Genomic DNA, 20,294 nt, shown 5'->3' on the forward strand with positions numbered 1-20,294 from the left:
GTTGGACGGTAAGGATAGAGATCACTACAACATTCCGCCATTTATTCAAATGCAGCATGAGTGAAACTCACTCATTCACGGAGTATTACCAGAGGGTCCTCCCTGGAAACCTTCAATATCGAAAACCCCAAAGAATTAACCCGGGTTTGTTCCCGGAGTTGGTTGTGTTCCCTGCACTTGAGACAGCATGCTAAAAGTTATCAAAGTATACTTAAAATATTAAAGAATCCAGTTACGGGCTTGAAAATTTAACATAACACACATGAAAGCTGCAAACATTTAACTCTTTTCATTATTAATAGGACCACTGTCAAAAATCAATAAAAAGTGGTTTCAAACGTGTTTTTTATAGAGATTTCCTCGTCATCTCGAGCGTGGTAACCAAGGCAACGGCATTGCTCTCCCCTCTTTCTCACCCCGTGTTATCGTCCAGACCTTCTTCGTACCGGACGTAAGGACCACCACCTCCTTCTCGACCAATCGGAGTAATTGGAGCGCTCTCTCGCAGGGTGACCGAAGCGCCGCCCGGCGAAGCTTCGCCCGTGGCATCGTCCCGGGCGAAGCGTGGCGGCGACGATGACTCACGGACGCTGGGTTTCCCTCGCCGCCTTCCCCGCATCGCCTCTGCCCCTCCTGGCGGCGCTCGCCTGCTGCTGCCTGGCGCCGGCGCCCGCCAGCCCCCACTCCGCGTCACCGCCGCTGGCTGACAATGGCGGGAAACAGGTGAGTGTCGGTCGCGGCCACTGGCGCCGGATTCATTCGAGGCGCATGACGCGGCTCGAATATGAGGGTAATTATTTGGTATATCCTAATTATTATTACATATATACTTTCTCCATAAAATAAAGAGCCAAGTGGTTTTATATAATTTGAAACAAACTTGTTAAAAAAACTATTATTCGGAACTAAAGATTATTGATGCAAAACTAAAAGAAATCCTTTCGATAGCATTCATTCAGTAGTGATTATTCAAAAATTATAAATATAGGATCAACAAATGGCATAATATTTACATAAAGTTAATCATTTTAACAGTCGTATCAATCAAATTAAAATGTTACACCAATGGCTGTATTTCAAATATAAAGTATTACAACTGTTGATTCATCATTCTGAAAAATTATGAAATCCGCGATATGAAAGTTTAACGTCGGCACGCTTCTCGGGTTTTTAACGCTCTCGTAGACTGAAACCGTCAGTCCAAACAAACTAACCCGAGAGGCATGCATAGCCCATCTAATCCACGCCGCGGAAAGCTCCGGAAGAACATGAAAAAGTACCCCAGCTAATTTATTTGATGAGAGCCATTTCAGCAATTAGAGCGAGTTTCACACTCGACGGTCGGTATTTACATTCATGCTTTTCTTTCGGATCTTGATGGGATCGTGGATCGCATCAAGGTAAAAGCACAATCCTGCATCTTAAAAAAACATCTGTCTGCGCCGGCTTTCCTCAAAGACCAGATTTATTTTCCATGCGCAACGCTCGGCAAAAATAATTCGAATGATCTTCGTTTCTTACTACTTAAAGAGTTGCTTCCATTATTCCCCTCACTCACAAATGGGTCGCGGTAGTCCAGGGGTAGAGCGTCAGACAACTGGCTACTGACCGAAGGGCCCGTGTTCGATTCCCAGGCAGGCCTCTCTGGGCATCCTCAGCTCCACAAAAGCTGGATGATGTTTCGGGTACCAGATCTTCCTGGGAAACCATAAACGTCACAGGAAAAGGAACTGCCCCCCCTACCCTGATGTGTGAATACCACACGCCGTCGGGCTTAGTACTGAGTGAACTACTAAATCGGACTTCGGGTTGATTTCTATGTTTATGGCTTTATTTAGATACAGTCGCCATTACAAAGTTCAACAATTTTAGTTTTAGCTGAATTACTTAGTTACTCTACAAAGTCAATCGATGGAATATTTTCGAGAAACATTTACTAGACTTTTCTTTAAACCTAATTTTACTATGCCAACGTATGCGAGCAATTCTGATAGGTGCATCTGCTTAACGACATGTGTGCAAATTCGTAACCGAGCATGGAGTCAGGTCAGGTGAGGTTCTGAAAGTGGAAATTTAAAACCCTTGTCATCTATCCAATTCATAGTCTCCTACCGCCATGGATAGTAACACATGTTTAACATCATCGGAAATAAGACGCGCTTCCAATTTAGATAGGTGAATTATTCTGTGTTTAACTTTCGTTCCACGAGTCATTCTCAGCCCACTACCTCTAATAATTTCCTCCAACCTTGATCTCAAAATATTGTCTAATTATAGCAATGTGCAAAGTTGCATTTGTGCTGTGATAGCTTGGCGTGCATTGTGATTGATGAGTAACCATACAAAAGGAAGTTGATGAAGATTACTACCCCAGAATGTCAGAAATCCTAATACTAACGAACATTAGCCCCTATGGTAGGAATACAAGGCAAAGAGATTTCCGGCTACACTCTCTACGGAGATTTCCATGTTGATAAATGATGCAAATTTATATCAATGTTAAATATCTGTTGATACATTACGCATTTAAGTCAGATAGTATCGAATATAACATGGCGACTACGTTACTAAGTATTTCATGACTAAGTTTTACAAATCTGGCTTCCCTTCGCTGCACGCGATTTAATTCGGCAATAAAACCGACTTTTTTTAGTATCCCATGAATGCATTAGCACCAGATGAATTCGGAATAAAACCTAACTAGAGAAAGATTCCACCCCTCTTCAACCTCCTCGTCACATTTACCCAGTACACTTTTAATAATAAACACTAATTTTCTGCATTCCTGTCCACATACTCCGCAAATATGTTTCCCCTGAGGGAGATAGTGAGCGAAAGTAACACCCAAGTATTTGACACCGATATGTCTCATATGCGATGATGTGATGCCACTCGATGGCACGCTTCGGCGAGCGACTTCAATTCTTTTTTCCTTCGTCATTGACCCAGTTATAGCCACGTTAATTAACATTCGTAACCTCATCCCGACCACAGCCGGGCATTTCATTGCGAACGTGGGATTATTTTCATTATCTTCTCCTTTAAAAATGGTTTCCCGTCGATTTGCATATAATAATATCTTTCGCTGGTTTTGAGAAGAGGAACGGGAAGGGAATAAGTATTCCCATCCGAGGGTGGAGATGTTATCCCCCCCATGGAAACTTTTTAAGTTCAGGACAGTGGCGCACAATGGCTCAGCGACTTGTTTTTCCCTTGGTTACCATAGTGAACTTTCTTTTTCGGCATCTTCGAGGAGAGTTGCACGGATCCTGTTCTCTCAAATGCAAATGCGCCCACCATCTCCTCCCAGAGTCCTTTGGATGGGCTCAAGTTCTCATCGCGTCAAGCCAAGACCGCGGACTCCCCGAGCCGGCACGACGCGGTGGGGAGCGAGGATCCCCCATTTAATAAAATGCAATGGAATTTAAGTCACGACCGAACCGCACATTTCACATCAAGGCTAACACCAACAAGTTGAATGTTCGAGTCTCCCGCCGATGCTTCGCTGTCGGATTTTGAATTTTTCCGACCTCTGTAGTAACTCCCATCAGCCTTCTCCCGTTTTCGAGTTTCCTTGATGTTGTTGACGGATCGTCCGCCTAAAATCCCCGGGGAGTGGGAAATATTTTTCAAAAACTAGTTTTTTTTTTCATTTTTTAATGAATTTAATTTCAGCATGAAGTTATACACAATTATGTCCTCCTAAACAGTGATTTTTGCTAGTGCACGTTTTGCCTTTCACGATACATCGAAGGCTTTAGATGGTGAGTGTGTTAAAATCCTAAGTGATTTAGGAATTTGGGGAAGCCATTTGGGAGACTTTCTTGATTTTTCGATAACCTTTTCTGATACTGAGGTAGGCATATGATTCACCTTATTAATTATGTCTCGACCTCGGCTCTATTCGAAGTAGGCGCGTAGGAGCACTGACACCCAATGTAGAATACGCGAAAGTCTAACACCGCGGACAACGAGATCGTCCCTCGCCCCTTAAGTACTAAAATCTAAGAACTTATGATTACAAAAAGATACAGCATACATATATATTCCTCCCGTGAATAAGATGATCGTCATTAGGCGCATCGCATTGTAAAGATCACGCGAGTGTCTATTCGTCCCTCTTTCGGACGGCATGAGACGTGGGCCACCCCGCTGGACTTCCGCTACCTTGGTATAACTGAGAATTATGCTATCGAAGCTCGGGGTAATGATTCCGCCATAGTCTAATCTTGAGCTTAATCTGACGACGTATCCGCTAAAAAATAAACGGTTAGCCTGATTCCCCTAACGCGTCATGACAGCATGCCCAAGGGGGGGAGGGTTGAGGGGAGTAGGGTTGTGGTTGAGGGTTGTGCAAAATGACTGGGCCCCCTGTCGTGCGCTATCAACGGGGCGAGATCTGATCTTCGGCGCAGGCGACCTTGCAGCCGCGCGCCTTGAGCAACCAACACCCACTAAGATTGAGGTGGTGTGCGATTTCGTCGCTATTGCAACCCTCTACGTCACAATGTCCCCCTGTGCAGATTCAATTTGCGTCGAAGGATAAGTTTTTAAATATTCATTGTTACCCACGCGTTATCTCCAGATCATACGATAAACATAACCCATGATAAAATATGGTAAAAATGAATAATTTAAAGAGAATAACTGGAAAGAAAATATGAAATTCTCTCTGTTTGAATAAAAGGACGTGAGTCCATTGCCAGAGAAAGAACGGAATCCTTCCCATTTAAAGCAAATGTCTACGAATGGACGTATACCTTACAGCATAGCAAATACAAGATCCTGGAATCATAACATGTACCATTCCGACAACAGTGGAACTAAGCACAAGTTCGTCAATCCTTAATCTGGCACCCGCTCGCAAAATATAGAAGTAACCAGAGGAATCAAAATAAAACGGCAAGGCTAAAAACACACTGAACTTTTTTACACCATTTAACATCAATTCTTGTCGGAATTTCTGTTACGCCAAATAATTAATCGATAAAAAGAGATCGTATCCAAAGTATCAGCATGTCATCACCATCATCCTTGGTTGGTTGGCATTGTCTACGTAAAAGATGAAGCGTATTCAAATGAAAACGGAAGGAACCAGCGGAAGAAGAAGATAAGGGATTGACGGGGATGGGAATGCGGGCCGTCGGGAGTGGTGAATGACAACGGGACGCCTTGGTGGAATGGCGAGGGGAGGAAGGAAACAGACCCAAACGAATACAAAAAACGCAAACTTAGAGGTAGGAATTAATTTGATAGCTTCCGGCTCAACTATGCGGAAGTTCATGTTCATGAAATGAGGAGCACACTGTATTTGTCCAGGGGATTGTATTCAGGCACAACTAATTACAAGGCTTGAGCATGAATCATCAGGTACAATTTTTAGTACAAAGTAGGTTTAGGTATTGGCATGCACTTGTTAAGGGGAAAGCGATGAAGAAGAGAGGAGGAGGATAAGTCAAAGGTCAAGTTGGTGGGAGGAGAAAGAGGGTTGGGGGCTCCTGGTATGGCAATCAGGGGAGGAACACAACAGACGGTTAAGTATGTTTTATGCTAATTTATTTTTAAGTGGGAATCCCACATAGCCCAAAAGTGTGAATCTTTCATCTAAGACCCTTTACAATTGACTTGCAAACCCGGAGGAACGGGTCCTTGGTTGACTGTGCTTATGAATAACCTCACTGGCGTTCGCTTCGCCACATTACCGTCACCGCGCTCACTCTCCCTCTTTTGTCTCTCCCCCACGCAGGAGGCATTGCGGGACTCGGTCGCCGGTCTCCGGATGGCGCCTCTCTCGCCGTGGCGCCTGGCGCCCAACCTGCATCCTCGTCTCTCGGCAAAGCGGCCCACCACCACGTCCGGGAACGCCACGAGTGGCACCGGTGAGTGCTCCCGTCATCTCCCCCCTCCCCATGGCCACATCTGCACCCGCAATCCCCTGCTCCCTCCCCCTTCCGCCTTCCCGTCATGATGACCGACTCCCTTTCGTGGAGAGGCACTTCGACAGGATGCACGTTTGTATTCTTCCCTCACAGACAGCGGGAGATGTTAATTGGTAGATGGCGTGCGTCCCCCTGCCCCGAGTGTGCCCCACTCCTTAAACACGGGTGCCTGCTCCACATTACGCATTCAACTCTCTGAACTAGACATCATCTGTAACCTCTCCAGATTCACTACAGAGATTTGCTGTAATAATTTTTCAAGTCCTTGTCTGGTCTTATCATTCTTTCACCCACCAAAGGAAAAATGGGTCCTCGTCTCCCACCAAACAATACAGGGTTCGTCCGGAAAATAAGTGTACTGACTCCTGGGCTGGGCGCGCCGCTCCAGGCGCGCCCAGCACCGCTCTGACGGGCTGCGATTGGAGGGGGGTATGTTGGCAAGCGACGCTGAAAAAGGCAGTCGGCTCTGAGCTGTGGTGTAGTGAGGAGCTCTGTTAACGCGAGCCTCCACGCTCGACCCACGTCACGGAACGCGATGCCGAAGCAGCGTTATTCCATCAAATTTGCGGTAAAGCTTGGGAAATGGTCTACCGAAACTGTCGGTATGATTAACCAGGCTTACGGGGAGTCAGCCATGTCCAGAAACATGATCTTTCGGTGGCACAAGATGTTCGTGGAGGGCAGAGAAGAGGTCGACGACGGGTCTTCGAGAGGTTCCCGATGATGCCTTCGCGGGAGCGTTCCAGGAATGGGAACGCCGCTGGAACAAGTGTATCGACTCACAAGGGTCCTATTTTGAGGAATATTAGCTTAAGATATGTAAAAGTGTAATAAATTTTTTTTCCTGAGCTCAGTACACTTATTTTCCGGACGAACCCTGTATGTGTCCTCGGTCATTCCTTCTTTTGGTGGGTGAAATAGCTCCCTAACGCCATCTCCCGGCCAAAGAATCGGAGCATTTGGTTGCATAAACCCCAAGAAGGTTCCAGTGTAATTTGCGTTTCTTCAATCGTTCAAGTGGTTAAGAGCATCGGTCAGACAAGTACACAAGTGAACAAGGTCAGAAAGATTCGCGGTTCAAGTTTCGGTCAAGTAAACCTTTTTGCACTTGTGATCCGCGCGATTCCATCTTCCCCACTATTCCTGTGTTTGTCTTTTATGTGTTTTCCTATCCTTTCTCCTTATATCTATATCCATGTGAATGAATATGTGTTTGCCATTTGGCGGATTTTCGTGTTTGAATGCGTATGTGTGTACGAGAATTTAATAATACCTTTATCATATTTTTTTACCAAAATGTTACCAGGTCAGTTATACAGCCTAATTTTTTACAAAGCAGGTTTACAAAGCCTAATTTTTGGATTTTAATTTTCAAGTAGAATCAAAACACTTTTTTTGACCCATTCCTATATCGGATAATCAGGTTTATAAAGAGAGTTAGGTGCTTAATGCTGTTTGGTCTCGCCAAGGTTTTGGCGCTACGCCAAGCCTTTGCTGGTCTCGCAGCCAAAAAAGTGGAGATCACTCTTGATATGTTAGCTTGCGCCTTTGGTTCGTCGATATTCACTGTCTCAAGTTATTGCTCAAGTGTTTGCTTTATATTAAGAGCTCTGATTCATATGCCTTGAAATAAAATGGCCCACAAACCTCAAAATATTATTGACTACGTTAGAAAATAATCCGTACTCGTATATCCATAACTCGCTCACGTGGGGTACACTCGTTTCTAAGGGGAAGTTAAACCTAAAAGACAATCGGGTCGGAGTGGCCGCTCAGAGGAGTGGAGCTCTGTAATTTGGGAAGATTTAACGATTCCGATAATTACTGCACCCATTATCTTTTTAACGATTGTGGCATTCATTTCTACTCACATGGAGTAGTTTTGAAAAACTCCTCTAATTTATATATATACCCCGGAAAATTTAACGTTTCTTATAAATTAACTACTCAAGGTAATACAGTTACATTTGAGGACGCCGGGTAAAAAACAGAGAAAAATCGAAATTGAAACAAAGTTAGATGGACAAAATTTAATTTGCAACAAACGTTTCCGAAGAAAAAAAAACAATTCTTGAGAGACTTAGTTCAAAACATCACCTTAGCTTCTTAAAAAAAGGATTTAGAAGGGAATGATAGGACGGTTCTGTAGATGATTAGTCTAAAAACCTAAAAAAATATATTCACCAGTATTTTTTTTGCTAAAATGACAAAAAATAAACTAAAAAAAAAATTACGGATTAGATAAATAACCTGAGCTGAGGAAGAAAATAGTGATATGCTACGCGTGGAGTGTTATGATGTACGATTTGAATTGAACTATACGCTGGATAGCTCGGAATCCTCGCAGTTTAATCGACGGAGAGCTGCAAATGTCCGCGACAGAATTTCGAATCATCCGAAATTCACCAATTTCCGACTTTCAAATGTCATTGTTGCAATCAAAGTCGCGGAAATTCCCGATAATCTGCCATCCACTTCTGTTTGAGAGCCGCATTGAATTGTCTCCAGAATCGACGGTGAATCCCTTTTGGGACATACATACTACCTTGATCAAAAATTTCCCGGAATTTATTCAGAAAATTAAAAATACAAGTTTATTCATCTAAATCTATATTGTCCCCTTCAAAGTAATCCCCATCGACTGCAACACACTTATGCCAGCGCTTGATCCAATCCTCGAAACATTTTTTATATTCGGTTTTCGGTATGTCCATCAGTGCTTCCTGCGATTTTTCCATTACTTCCTCTCGGCTGCTAAAACGCGTTCCCCGTAATGGTTTTTTAACTCGATTGAACAGAAAGAAGTCACAGGGAGCCAAATCAGGTGAATTCGGTGGCTGTTGGATGGTATTTGTTGCATTTTTCGTCAAAAAATTACGAATAATGATAGCACTGTGCGACGGTGCGTTATCATGGTGCAAAATCCACGAGTTTTCTGCCCACATTTCTGGTCTCTTTCGGCGAATTGCTTCACGCAAACGTCTCATAACGCCCAAATAATACTCTTTGTTTACTGTCTGGCCTTCTGGCAAAAATTCATGATGCACTACACCGTTGTAATCCATGAAAACCGTCAGCATTGCCTTCTTTTTGGACTGAAAACGACGTGGTTTTTTTGGTCTCGGCTCATTTGGTGAACGCCATTCACTTGCCTGATGTCTGGATTGCGTGTCGTACTCATAAACCCACGTCTCGTCTCCAGTAATGATCCTTTTGATGAATGTGGGATCGGATTCAGCCTCGCAAATCATGTCTTTTGCGACGTCAACACGGTCTCTTTTTTGCATGAAATTGAGGTCTTTTGGCATGCTACACGACGGAAACCCAAATCATTAACCACAATGTCTTGGGCGGATCCATAGGCAATGTTCAAGTCCTCCGCTATTTCTCTGATGGTTAATTTGCGGTTATTGACCAACATTTCTTTTACTTTATCAATTTTTTCACCGACTTTCGATGTCGATGGTCTGCCACTGCGTTCATCATCTTCGATTGACTCACGACCACTTCTGAACCGCTCGTGCCACTGGTAAACGACCGTTTTTTTTAGAGAATCGTTGCCGAAACACTTTTCCAACATTTCCAACGTCCGTGCGCCACTAAATCCGTTTTTTACGCAAAATTTAATACAAGTTCGTTGTTGCAAATTTAAATCCATTTCTGAAATTGTAAAAAATCGCCAACACACACAGAGATAGATGTACTCTTGGCTACGTAACTTTTGCAAATGTCAAGTTATGACACTAAGATTTAAAGGGAATATCAACAACTGATGTACCAATTTAACAAAAAAAACAGAACTCAAATCGGAACGATGGGAGCGCCACACGGTGGTTATTCCGGGAACTTTTTGATCAAGGTAGTATCTAAAAGTGGGTACTACAGGGAATCGGGGTTACTATTTGCAGGCCGAAACGAGAGATTGTTGCAGCGACGCCGCGTGGTAAAGGAGTTCAAGGTTCAGTCTCGCGAGAATTTCGTGGGACAATTGCGTCACCGCGCAGCCACGCGTGGGATCGCCCACAGTGGGAGGGGGGAATCCATTGGGGTGGGTGAGAAGGGAAGGAGGGAGACATTGGGGTGCCCGCGAGAGATAGATAAGGGAGGCGGGAGAAAAAGACGTAAGAGAGAGAGATCGTTTCTGCTAACCTTCGCCGGCGGGCCTACCTCCAGAAAATGAGCTTGTTAGCGCCGCGTGGGCTCGGTGGTGTGAAGAGAGGGTTGGGAACGACGGGTTCAAATCCCGGCGGTGTTGAATATTTTTCAGAGGTATCTCGATCCCTACTTGAGGTGCTTTGTGGAGGGCACTTTGAGTGAGTACGCCGTCCGTCGGATGGGACGTTAAGCCGCGGACCCCTTGGCGCCTTTCGTAAAGAGTAGGCTAATGCCGACGCCGGGTTTCTCTCCACCCTTCATCCTTTCCTGTCCTTCCCCTATGGCGCAAATGACCTTAGCTGTCGGTCGCCTCCCCTCAAAACTACTACTACTACGAACAAGTGATAACCCCCAAGGAGAGGGGGGGGGTATATTCAGATAACATATGAAGGATTGAGAGAAACTCGGCGTCGGCATTAGCCTACTCTAAACGATAGGCGCCAAGAGATCGCACGGAATTCAACGTTCCATCCGATGAACGGCGCTTGACGTGCTCCTTACATAACCCCCCAAAAATGGATCGAGTTGCCATAGAAGAATCCCACCACAGCCTGGATTCGAACCTGGATCCTCTCGGTGAGAAGCCATTACTCTGCCCTCCGCACTATCTCGTAACCAAACGGGTGCTGACGAGAATGAAAACGCTAAAAATAATTCCATGCGCAATTTGTTGGGTCGGCGCAAAATAAAACAAGCACTAGATTTACTCTGATTATTAAGACACACATAATGTACAGAGACAATGGAGAAAGCGCTGATCGAGGAAATAGACGCATTTCAATGTATAATCCTCTAGATTTTTCTCAACATGTCCCGAGAATGATGCGAGTGTGACGGCGTTAACTCAGAAACTAACCAGAGAGTCCCTCCATTACAGAGAAAGTGATACGTAACAAGACTTTCTAAAAGTCAGGAGAGCATTAAATCTAACTCGCGAAGTCAACGTAACAATTAATTAGGAAGCCGTGATACGTCGTTTATCATTGAAAAAGCATCGAAATTGACCAGCAATGATATACGTATTCATAGTTTCGTTCATTCCTCCCACAACTCGTGAACCTTACAAAACGAAAGTTGGCATTCCAAAAATATTTTAATCAAGGCTTAGATGCAATCACTTGCCATATCCCCTCTCGCAGACCCACCGCAATAGGAAGAGCCGCGAGGGGTGGCGGGTCCGCCGTCCGCCACGCCAAGGCGTGCGGGCCGGCGTTAGGGCGAGGCAAGACCCATTCTCTTACGAAGACTCGTCGATATCCCAGAATCGAAGGCGAGGAAACTGTCCGGCGAGAGGTGTCTTCACTGTCTTCAATGTCCTGAGAGGAATTTGCACTCACAAATTATGTCAAACCATGAAACTTAATCCTGCGCTGAACTAATTAAAAAATTCGGGAGGCCCCCCTTCTACCCTGCCAGAAAGTGTGAATTTCACACGCTGCTGGGCATAGTACTGGATGAGCTCCACCCTCACCTGTCAAACTAATCATTCGGGTTGATAACTGTGGTGGTGATATTTGATAAGAACGTCGCGAAGGTTATCCAGGCGCATCGCTGCTTTAAAACAGCGGGGTGAACCATTACACGGCATGGCATAATATTCCACCAGTAGCTTCCCCCACGTTTACTACGCTTTTGTTCAACATTATGGGCACCCCTCGCTGGCTCTATCCCCGCATGTTGTAGAATACTAAAATTTTTTTTCATTTGTTGTGACCAATCACAACAAAACGCCACGGAGTAAGGGCTTCTAATTTTTGTCCATAGTTAGGGTCAAAATTCACAAAGTAACATTGGTTAGATCCAATTTGGATAAACTTTATACTACATGTATTTATATTTGACGCCGGATTGCCTCAATCACGAAATATTCGCCGTTTTATTCCAAAAATACGAAGGAACATGTCTCAAGATTCTGTGATACATGTGAGTGGCAGAGAACCACGAAAGGCTCAGTACCATTAGTTGAAAACATAAAAATCATGGCAGTTAAGTATTACGCAAACATTTCAATTAAAAAATAATGTAATTGCAATAGGTACACAATTTAATTATTAAAAAAATAAAATTTAAGAAAAGAGGAATTTAATATAATGGGTTAAATCAAGTTAGATATCAATGAAAATTTGAGAAATTTCACTCCCATCCCTTGCCAAATATACTACCCTTGCCCGGCCTATTTCAAGAGGGAGCAGTTGCACATTTACGCTTTGGACGGCACGCTGCTACCCCTAGGCTGCAAGCGACGCGACGGCGCGCTCCGATTTGGCTTTCGGACTGAGTTCGGTGGTGCGCTCATAAATGATGAGCTCGTAAATCAGGGCCGGCCGAGGGACGAGGAGTGGCACTCTCACCATCCGCCCCTGGTCTGGAGACCGACCCTTCCTCCCTCCATTAGAGAGGGGCAGTGGTAGCGCCACTCGAATCGCGGTTCATCTCAAATCGGAATCACGGCACACAATATTCCCAATTTGGAAAATTATATTTGAGAAGATATTATTAGCGATCCCCATGCAAAATACATCCTGAAATAATAACTCTTTTCAAAAAGGTTAAAGCCATAGATGAGTGTGTTAGTGGTAAGGCATTAATTGTCGGTTTAAAATGTAATCTGTTGGTCAGTCTTCGTGGTACCGTTGGTATACCCTCTCCCAATTATAAGGCTGCATCTCAGCCCCAGGGAAGACAACCAGCATACAATCGGCGATATTTGATGATGAGGCGCAACGAAAATAAGAGGGAGCGATTGCGAGGAAACACTTTTGTTCGTCGTTTATTTTCTTGGGGCGCATTGGAGGTGCGGTTGGAGATATTCACTGCGGCTCGTGGGAAATAAAAATGTTTATCTTACTCGCGTCGGAGGAAACGTGCTCTCGTTTCAGGGAACAAAAAGTGCGAATCGGGACGCGCGTTGGGGTGGGGTGGGGATGGAGGGGAGTGGGGGCGGATAAGGATATGGGGCCGCGCTGGCTCTCTTTCCCGTTATCTCCTCTCGGCTTGAAGATTTTTTTCTTCATTGTTGTGCCCCTCCGACGGAAGCAGTTGCCAAACGCCCCCTCCCCAGGCGCGCACTTTCCTTTTCGCTGGCTCCCCCTGGAGAGGGAGACGAGGAGATGTGTCTGCGGGGGACGGAGCATCTACGTATTAGGTGGAGAGGCCTTAGCCCCGTGCGGCCGGGGGGAAAGGGCGGAGGAGGAGGGGGAGGTGGAGGTGGATTTTGCGTGCGAAGGTTGCAGCCCGTATGCGCAATGGCCGTCGCTTCCGCCACTGGCGGCTGATCCTAAGAACATCTACATAATACCCCGCAAGCCGCTGTAATGGCGTGTGGCGGGGGATTTTAGGTCACCACCTGTAAAAGGGAATACAACCGCATTCAAAATCAACACATCCATGCAAACCTACACTCATAGTGGCATATACAATCTTGCAAAAACCCTTTCAACTTACACGCATGTAAATACATATACTATCAACTAAAAAACAAATGTACCTTAGAATGTAGTTAAAATTTATCCAACAACATGCAAGCTGAATTTTGAAAATTAAGAAGGCGAAATTCCACTACCACGTGGACATGAAACATATAATGGTCTTCGCCCCCAAGGACACAGGTAGGGAATGTGACCCAACGCTGCTGGTAGATGGAGGGGCCCCCCACAGAGAGAGACGAGGGATGGAAGGGAAGCTTAACAACAGACAAAGCAGAACAAGAAATACTGCAACAAGCACTACATTCTTTAATGGCATTCTAATGCGGTCATGCGGGAAGGTTTTTGATAGCAAAAAACACGAGGTTACTGATAGGCACGCATTTGAGTAGAACTAAATATTCCCCAGACATTTCCTTATTCCCTATTCCCTGTGGGTGGCAAGTGGAATTTTTGCTATCTATAACCCTACATTTGCTATACAATATTGTTCGTGGGCAAGAGGAGTCCTGAATCCACTAGTTCTGGCATTATTTTCCGAATTTTATATACATGATCCAAGTGACCAATGCATGTTGAAGAGCGAATAATTTGCAAGACCTCGGCGCTGAAATATGCAGATCTGAATTTCATTAGCAAGCTTAACCAAGCATTGAATCGTCTTTCTACTAATGATTCCCACCCCAAATCCAGAACTACCCAGGGAGCCCCGGGTCGAATCCCGGCGGCTACGGATATTTTTCAGTGGTATCCCAATATCTACTTGAGGTGCTTTGTGGAGGGCACTTAGTACGCCGTTCATCGGATGGGACGTTAAATTGTGGACTCCTTGGCGCCTTTCGTTAGGATTAGGCTAATGCCAACGCTAGGTTTCTCTCTACCCTTCATTCTTTCCTGTTAATTACTAATGGTGCAAATGACCTAAGCTGTCGGTCGCCTCCCCAAAAAACTACTACTACCAAATTCAGAAGCATTTCAGAGACGCTTTTCATTTAATCGTAACAGTTTTTAACGAAGCGGGCTGCCCAGCGTTGAACCTTCTCAATTTCTGAGGCTTTTTCAGTCGCATCCCATTCACCAAATGCATATTCTAAATGAGGCCTTACCAGAGCGTGGAATTTCTCGACCTTGGCGTACCAAGGTTTAATAGATCGTTGCGTACACCAAGGGTGCTAAGATAGCCGAGTACTTTGCTTAAAATAGTATTTTAATTGGATGTTACCTAAGTGCACCCATATATACTCGTAAATGTAAGGTCATACCGGTCAATGATGCATTGCTACGAGGGTCATCCGGAAAGTAGTACCCGTTCGTGAAATAAAGACACAAAAGTAAATATTAACAAACATAAAAAATTTTATTTGAAAGAGGATACTTTAAACTACTTCTCAACATAATCTCCAAGCAAATTAAGGCATTTGTCATAACGTGTGACAAGTTTCTGTATTCCTGCTGCATAGTCCTTCGCCGCCAGCTCATTGAGATACGCGAGGGACCCATCTTGCACAAATTTTTGCATAATGCAGATGGTGTTTAACAATTTCATGAACAATTGTTCGAGAAACATTGGGAAAATGCTCACAGATGTCATCAATTGTGACGCGCCGATCGTTCCTCACGAATTCGTCAACTGAGCTCACCAGTTGGTCTGTAATGACAGACGGTCTCCCCGAACGCTCATCGTCGTGTGTGTTCCCCCTCCCCATGTTGAAGTTGCGACACCACCGCCGAACAGACGACTCGTCCATTACATTGTCTCCATACACCTCCTTTAATTGGCGATGAATATCACATGGGCGAACGTTTCTTGCATTGAGGAATTTAATCACTGCCCTCACTTCACAACTGGCGGCGTTCTCAATTTTTTTAAACATTGTAAACAATCACAGAAACAACACAGGCAATGCTAGCGTCACGCAACTTGGCTCAGAGAAGGCAGACAAGCCACTGAAGCTATCTGACCTCGTCCAGCGGCTACTCGCGTCGTCAGCACTTCATGCGGCACGAACGGGTACTACTTTCCGGATGACCCTCGTACATCTGCACTATTTACTTTTGCGGATAAGGATATTGATTCGGGACCACGTAATTTGAAACTTTTTCAAGTGGTAATACGCTCGGCCACCATCACCTTAAGTTCCCCTCGGAAACTGAGCAAAATGGTAGCATTATGCTGGATGTATCTTTTTTTTAATTTTCAATATCTGTGTGAGTGAAGTGTTCAGAGTGAACTTTGAAATAATGATACAAGAATTCTCCACACAACTATAATTTTGAACCACCGTTACAAAAATCCCTGTTAGAAGTTTCAAAGTAATATAAGCCTAACATTGGACAAGGCGTCGTGAAAAATTGTCAGTAGAAATAAAAAATTAGGGGTCGATTAATCCAAATCCGACCCTGGAGCACAATACAAGCATTGTATTTAGCAGCATCCGCAGACCATGGATGCTGTGACATCATGGAGACTACGCCGATCAATGTTTTTTAGGCTTAGGAAACCATTATTGCATGGGGTTCTCAGTATTCATGCCGTAGGAGAAGACATTTCAGAAGCGCTCACAAATAAAAACTAGTTTGAATATATTATCAAGATTATTTTCAAACCAGAGAAAGAAAAATGTGATATCCGTGATAAAAAGTACAGGGGAAAAGATGGATTCAAAGTTTGGTGAACCGATAACATTATTCGCGTTCCAAATATTTCTAAATATATGAACTATTTAGCTATCATTAACTAAGAAAGATTTGTAATCATTATAAGTATTAAGCTTGCAAATGTCCGCATATCAAACATTTCACGTCAGCAGCAAATGAAAGAGTGCCTAATAATAACAAAACATTGGGATGACAAGTAATATTTTCATTACAATAATATGACTGTAAGTAAAAGGAAATAAGGATTACGAGTGCTACTCATAGCGAGAGTTAATAATCGAAAATATCCCATGGCTATCTTCTTTGGAAACCGCTTCCCCTGAAAACATAATGGCTTTTAAACCCAAAGCAAACAGTTTATGAGCCAAATTTTTATTTTATATGCACAACTATTTAGTGCTAAGAGTTTTCAAAAATGATTTTCACTCTTTTGCATCCAAGAATTTATTTTTTCCCCATTTATGCCTTTCACAACCCCTCAGTACACGCCCAGGAGCTTGATGAAGGAATCCACATGAAAATACAAGTAACTACAACGGAGATGGAGTCACTTCTTGTCTTAAACCCAGACAAGGAAAGAAACCTTACTCTATACAGCCCTGACCAGTTGATTTTACGGTCATCCAATGACCATGGCTGGTGATATAACACCCCCCGCCAAACGCTCTTGTGAGGTATTATGCAGATGTAGATGAGATGTACATAGATCTAGATGAGATTTTTCCCGTGATGCACGGGAGGTATTAACCCTGATTGCGTCCTGTAGCCGGCGGTGGAATAAACGTTTCTTCATTTGAAGAACGCTAAGGTTGGGAGAGCGCGCCCTCCATCAATCGCAAAACAAGTTTCCCGAAGACTCCTCTGCTCTCCCCCTTGCCATGAAGCACGCCGAACTCATTACGGCTGGCTGCGACGGAAAGAGTGAGCCATGCGTGATGGAGCACGGCCATCCGCGGGAGTGAAGGCTAAAAGTCAAGGTTTGAAGACAGATTATGAACATTCAATGGGAGCAGCGAATCACCAAAGACCATGTAACTCCCCAAATTAATTCTAAGATTCTGTATAATAAGCAGACACGCCCTTCCTCTAATTTCATCATGAATTTTATTACATCACCCTTTTCCTTCCAATCGACGACGTCCCACGGTCCAATGTTATATTGGTAAAAAAATAAATTTCAAAATAAATGCAAAAATTTAATTTTACCAAATTATATTAAAACGTAACATATGTAAATGGTACGTGAATTAAAAAAAATACGTGAACTAGTCCCATTATATACGAAATTACCAGTTCCTGGCTCCTTTAATAACTATGTGTTTCGTGAGTGAGCACGTCAGTCGAGTGTTGGGACTTCAAAGAGAAGACAAGTTTGGTTGGAGTATCTATGTAAAATTTCAACCCCATCAAATACCCCCGGTAGAGCTATTCTCTACCTTAACAGAGGGGCCCATGTCTCAAAAGAGAAAACTTAATTGCTTGTATGGCTCTTGGGAGGAAATTCCAGGCGAACTTAAGAAAATTCGTGAAAATCTGTTATCTTGTAACGAGGTGAACAAGAAAAAATAGGGTAATATCATTTATTCCAGAGTATTTAATTTTCCAAAATGGGTCTATTTAATTACTAATCCCTTTCAATCAATTACTTATCCCCTTCCCTATCCGTGCATTTCCTGGGATGGCTCAATTTTCCTCCTCTCTGGTTCAACATCCTTCATCACGTCATTAACCTTCGACCTTTTAATTCTAGCATACGTAATTCAAGGCCTCTTGTTTCTATTTTTAACCCTCTCGCCCTTCTATCCTCCATATCCGTTCTTGAAAGCTTGAAATATTTTCTCTTAAGTTTTCTACCAAACAGGCCGGAAGTAATGCTTACTGCTTATAATAAATGCAACTACTTATGTAAACATTTCCCAGCAAACGTTTCTGGTGGACTCAGGAAGTAACCGTTCCTGTCTGCTTTTCTCAGCATAATCGCGATCTTAAAAACTTCATCTTGATTTGAAAGACAAGGATAAAGTCGCAAAAGTCATGGTGCATCATAAAAATGGGAGAAGAGACCTCCACTGAAAGCCGTAGAAATTGAGAGGATTTCCGTGAGTGTCAAAACCGCTCTCCGGCACATGCATACATTTCACGCTTCCTAAGTCACGGCAGGATGCGCTGCTGCGCCGGCCGGGAATAACTGTCGCCGAAAAAAATCCAGTGATTGGGAATTTAAACTCTCCATCCTGCAGACCAAAGCAACCGTTCTCCTTGTCTCGACAGTATTACCTCCATTCGTTCTGACCCCTTCGTATTTTGGTAAGGATATCGTGTAAATAGCATCTGAGATGTGAACTGTATAACCAGGAGGTTCAATATATAATTTTTGCACACACCATAAGGGATCAAAATAAGTAACCACAAACGACGGCGCGAAGGAGAAACGTTTTGTTTAAATCTAAGAAGCCTAATGCATGGTCATCGTTTTAATCTTACCCATATTTAGTTACTCTTTCTTTTAAGCTCGCCTCTAATACTCTCTCTCGTCATTCATATCTATGAAATTGTCATATCGCAATGCACATTCCGCGGATGATTCCGTTTAAAGTTACTCTCGCCTCATCTCCCGCAGTTTCTTGGAACGTTGAAGAAACATTAAATTTGGTTATAGCATGCCTTGCCATCTCCTGCCACACACCCTTACGATGGCTTGCATTGTATCATGTAGGTGATCGCAATGTAGTTGGCGAAGTGGCCTGTTGATGCAATGAGTTCAATGTAAAACATTTCAATAGCGATTCGATCATCAAAAGTGATTCCTTGACTATGGCCATTAATAAAGGGGCCCATTTTCTTATTCCCTTTGTTTCGCCAGAGGTTTCGCAGGAAGCTTCAGAAGACCTGAAATATCACATCGTCAGGGGTACTATCATAAACGCCACTCGGAATAGATCTCGAACTCTCCGGTCAGGAGACCAGAGCTGCAACCACAGAACTACCACGCCTCCACGTGAATTGGTCTAAATTCAGCAACATGAAAACAATAACAAGAACCAACCTACATGTGGCAAAATGAGAAACTCGTGCCCATTGCCATTTCTATGCTGAAATACGTGAGTGTGCAGTTCCGAATGGCAACTAGTGCGAAGCGAGGTCCGCCTTTTTGACTCTAAGACACTTCCAACTTCCGCCGGCGCGCGTCATTTCAAGTTCCACCCTCGACAAGAATCGAAGGAAAAAAGAGATCTGTGGAATATCCGCGATGACATGGTCACGACGGATCGAAGGCTTTTGGTAGGCCCTAGGTGAGCCTACTACCGACGGGGGAATGGGAGGAGGCGGCGGCAAGCACCCTGCGCGCGGCCAGCAAGGGGCGACCGAGGGGGGAGTCTCCTGGTGTTGGGGAGTAGGGGGAAGGGTCACCTGGGGAACCATCATTCAAGAAGCGAGGGGAAGAAGGGTGGAGGCGGGGAGGGAGGTGCGGTTCGCTATTCAGGAAATGGAGGAAGGGTGGAGAGAGAAACCAGGCGTCGGCATTAGCCTACTCTAATCGGAAGGCGCCAAGGGGTACGCGGTTCAACGTCTCATTTAACGGACGGTGTACTACTCACTTAAAGCGCTCTCCACAAAGTACCTCAAGTGGGGATAGGGATACCTCTGAAAAAGGTTTGCTGCCTCCAGGATTCGAACCCGAGCCCTCTGGGTTGGGAGCCAGTACGTTAGCCACCGCATCATCCCGAACCCCATGATATCTATACTTGAATATTTTCTGCCCCCGATTGACTTCTCTACTAAAATTAATACCGTTTATAGCTCCTTTTACATTTAAAAAATATTCAAGAGGTTCAGCGTTTTGCAGCTCCGCTGGACCATAATTTTTTGTAAAACGAAGATCTGCCAAAAAGGTTGAAAGCATGAGTGCTACGCACCTTGGCCAGCGTCAAAATGTTTTTGATACTTGAGTGATGGAAGAGCTAAGAAGGGCTTGAATCGACTATAGTAGGGGTTTCATTTTTTTCTGAAATATTTGCCCTTCAAACGAATTTTATTATTGCATATTTAATAAATTGTTCCAGATTTTTCAAAGATATTTCCATTTTCATAGCACTTTGAGTTGCACGGGAGAATA

General features: G+C 44.0%; 1 protein-coding gene across 1 annotated transcript in view; it reads left to right on the plus strand.

Moving 5' to 3' along the window:
- Positions 1-576: 576 nt before the first annotated feature.
- Positions 577-20,294, plus strand: part of LOC139700195 (A disintegrin and metalloproteinase with thrombospondin motifs adt-2-like) — a 63,848-nt gene continuing 44,130 nt past the window's right edge. The window contains exons 1-2 of the mRNA XM_071598783.1: positions 577-723; positions 5,747-5,879. Of these exons, the coding sequence (XP_071454884.1) occupies positions 577-723; positions 5,747-5,879 (280 nt within the window). The remainder of the gene's footprint in view (positions 724-5,746; positions 5,880-20,294) is intronic.

This window comes from Hetaerina americana, unplaced genomic scaffold, assembly GCF_022747635.1.
Source record: "Hetaerina americana unplaced genomic scaffold, ioHetAmer1.1.p SCAF_10, whole genome shotgun sequence".
Lineage (NCBI taxonomy): Eukaryota > Metazoa > Arthropoda > Insecta > Odonata > Calopterygidae > Hetaerina > Hetaerina americana.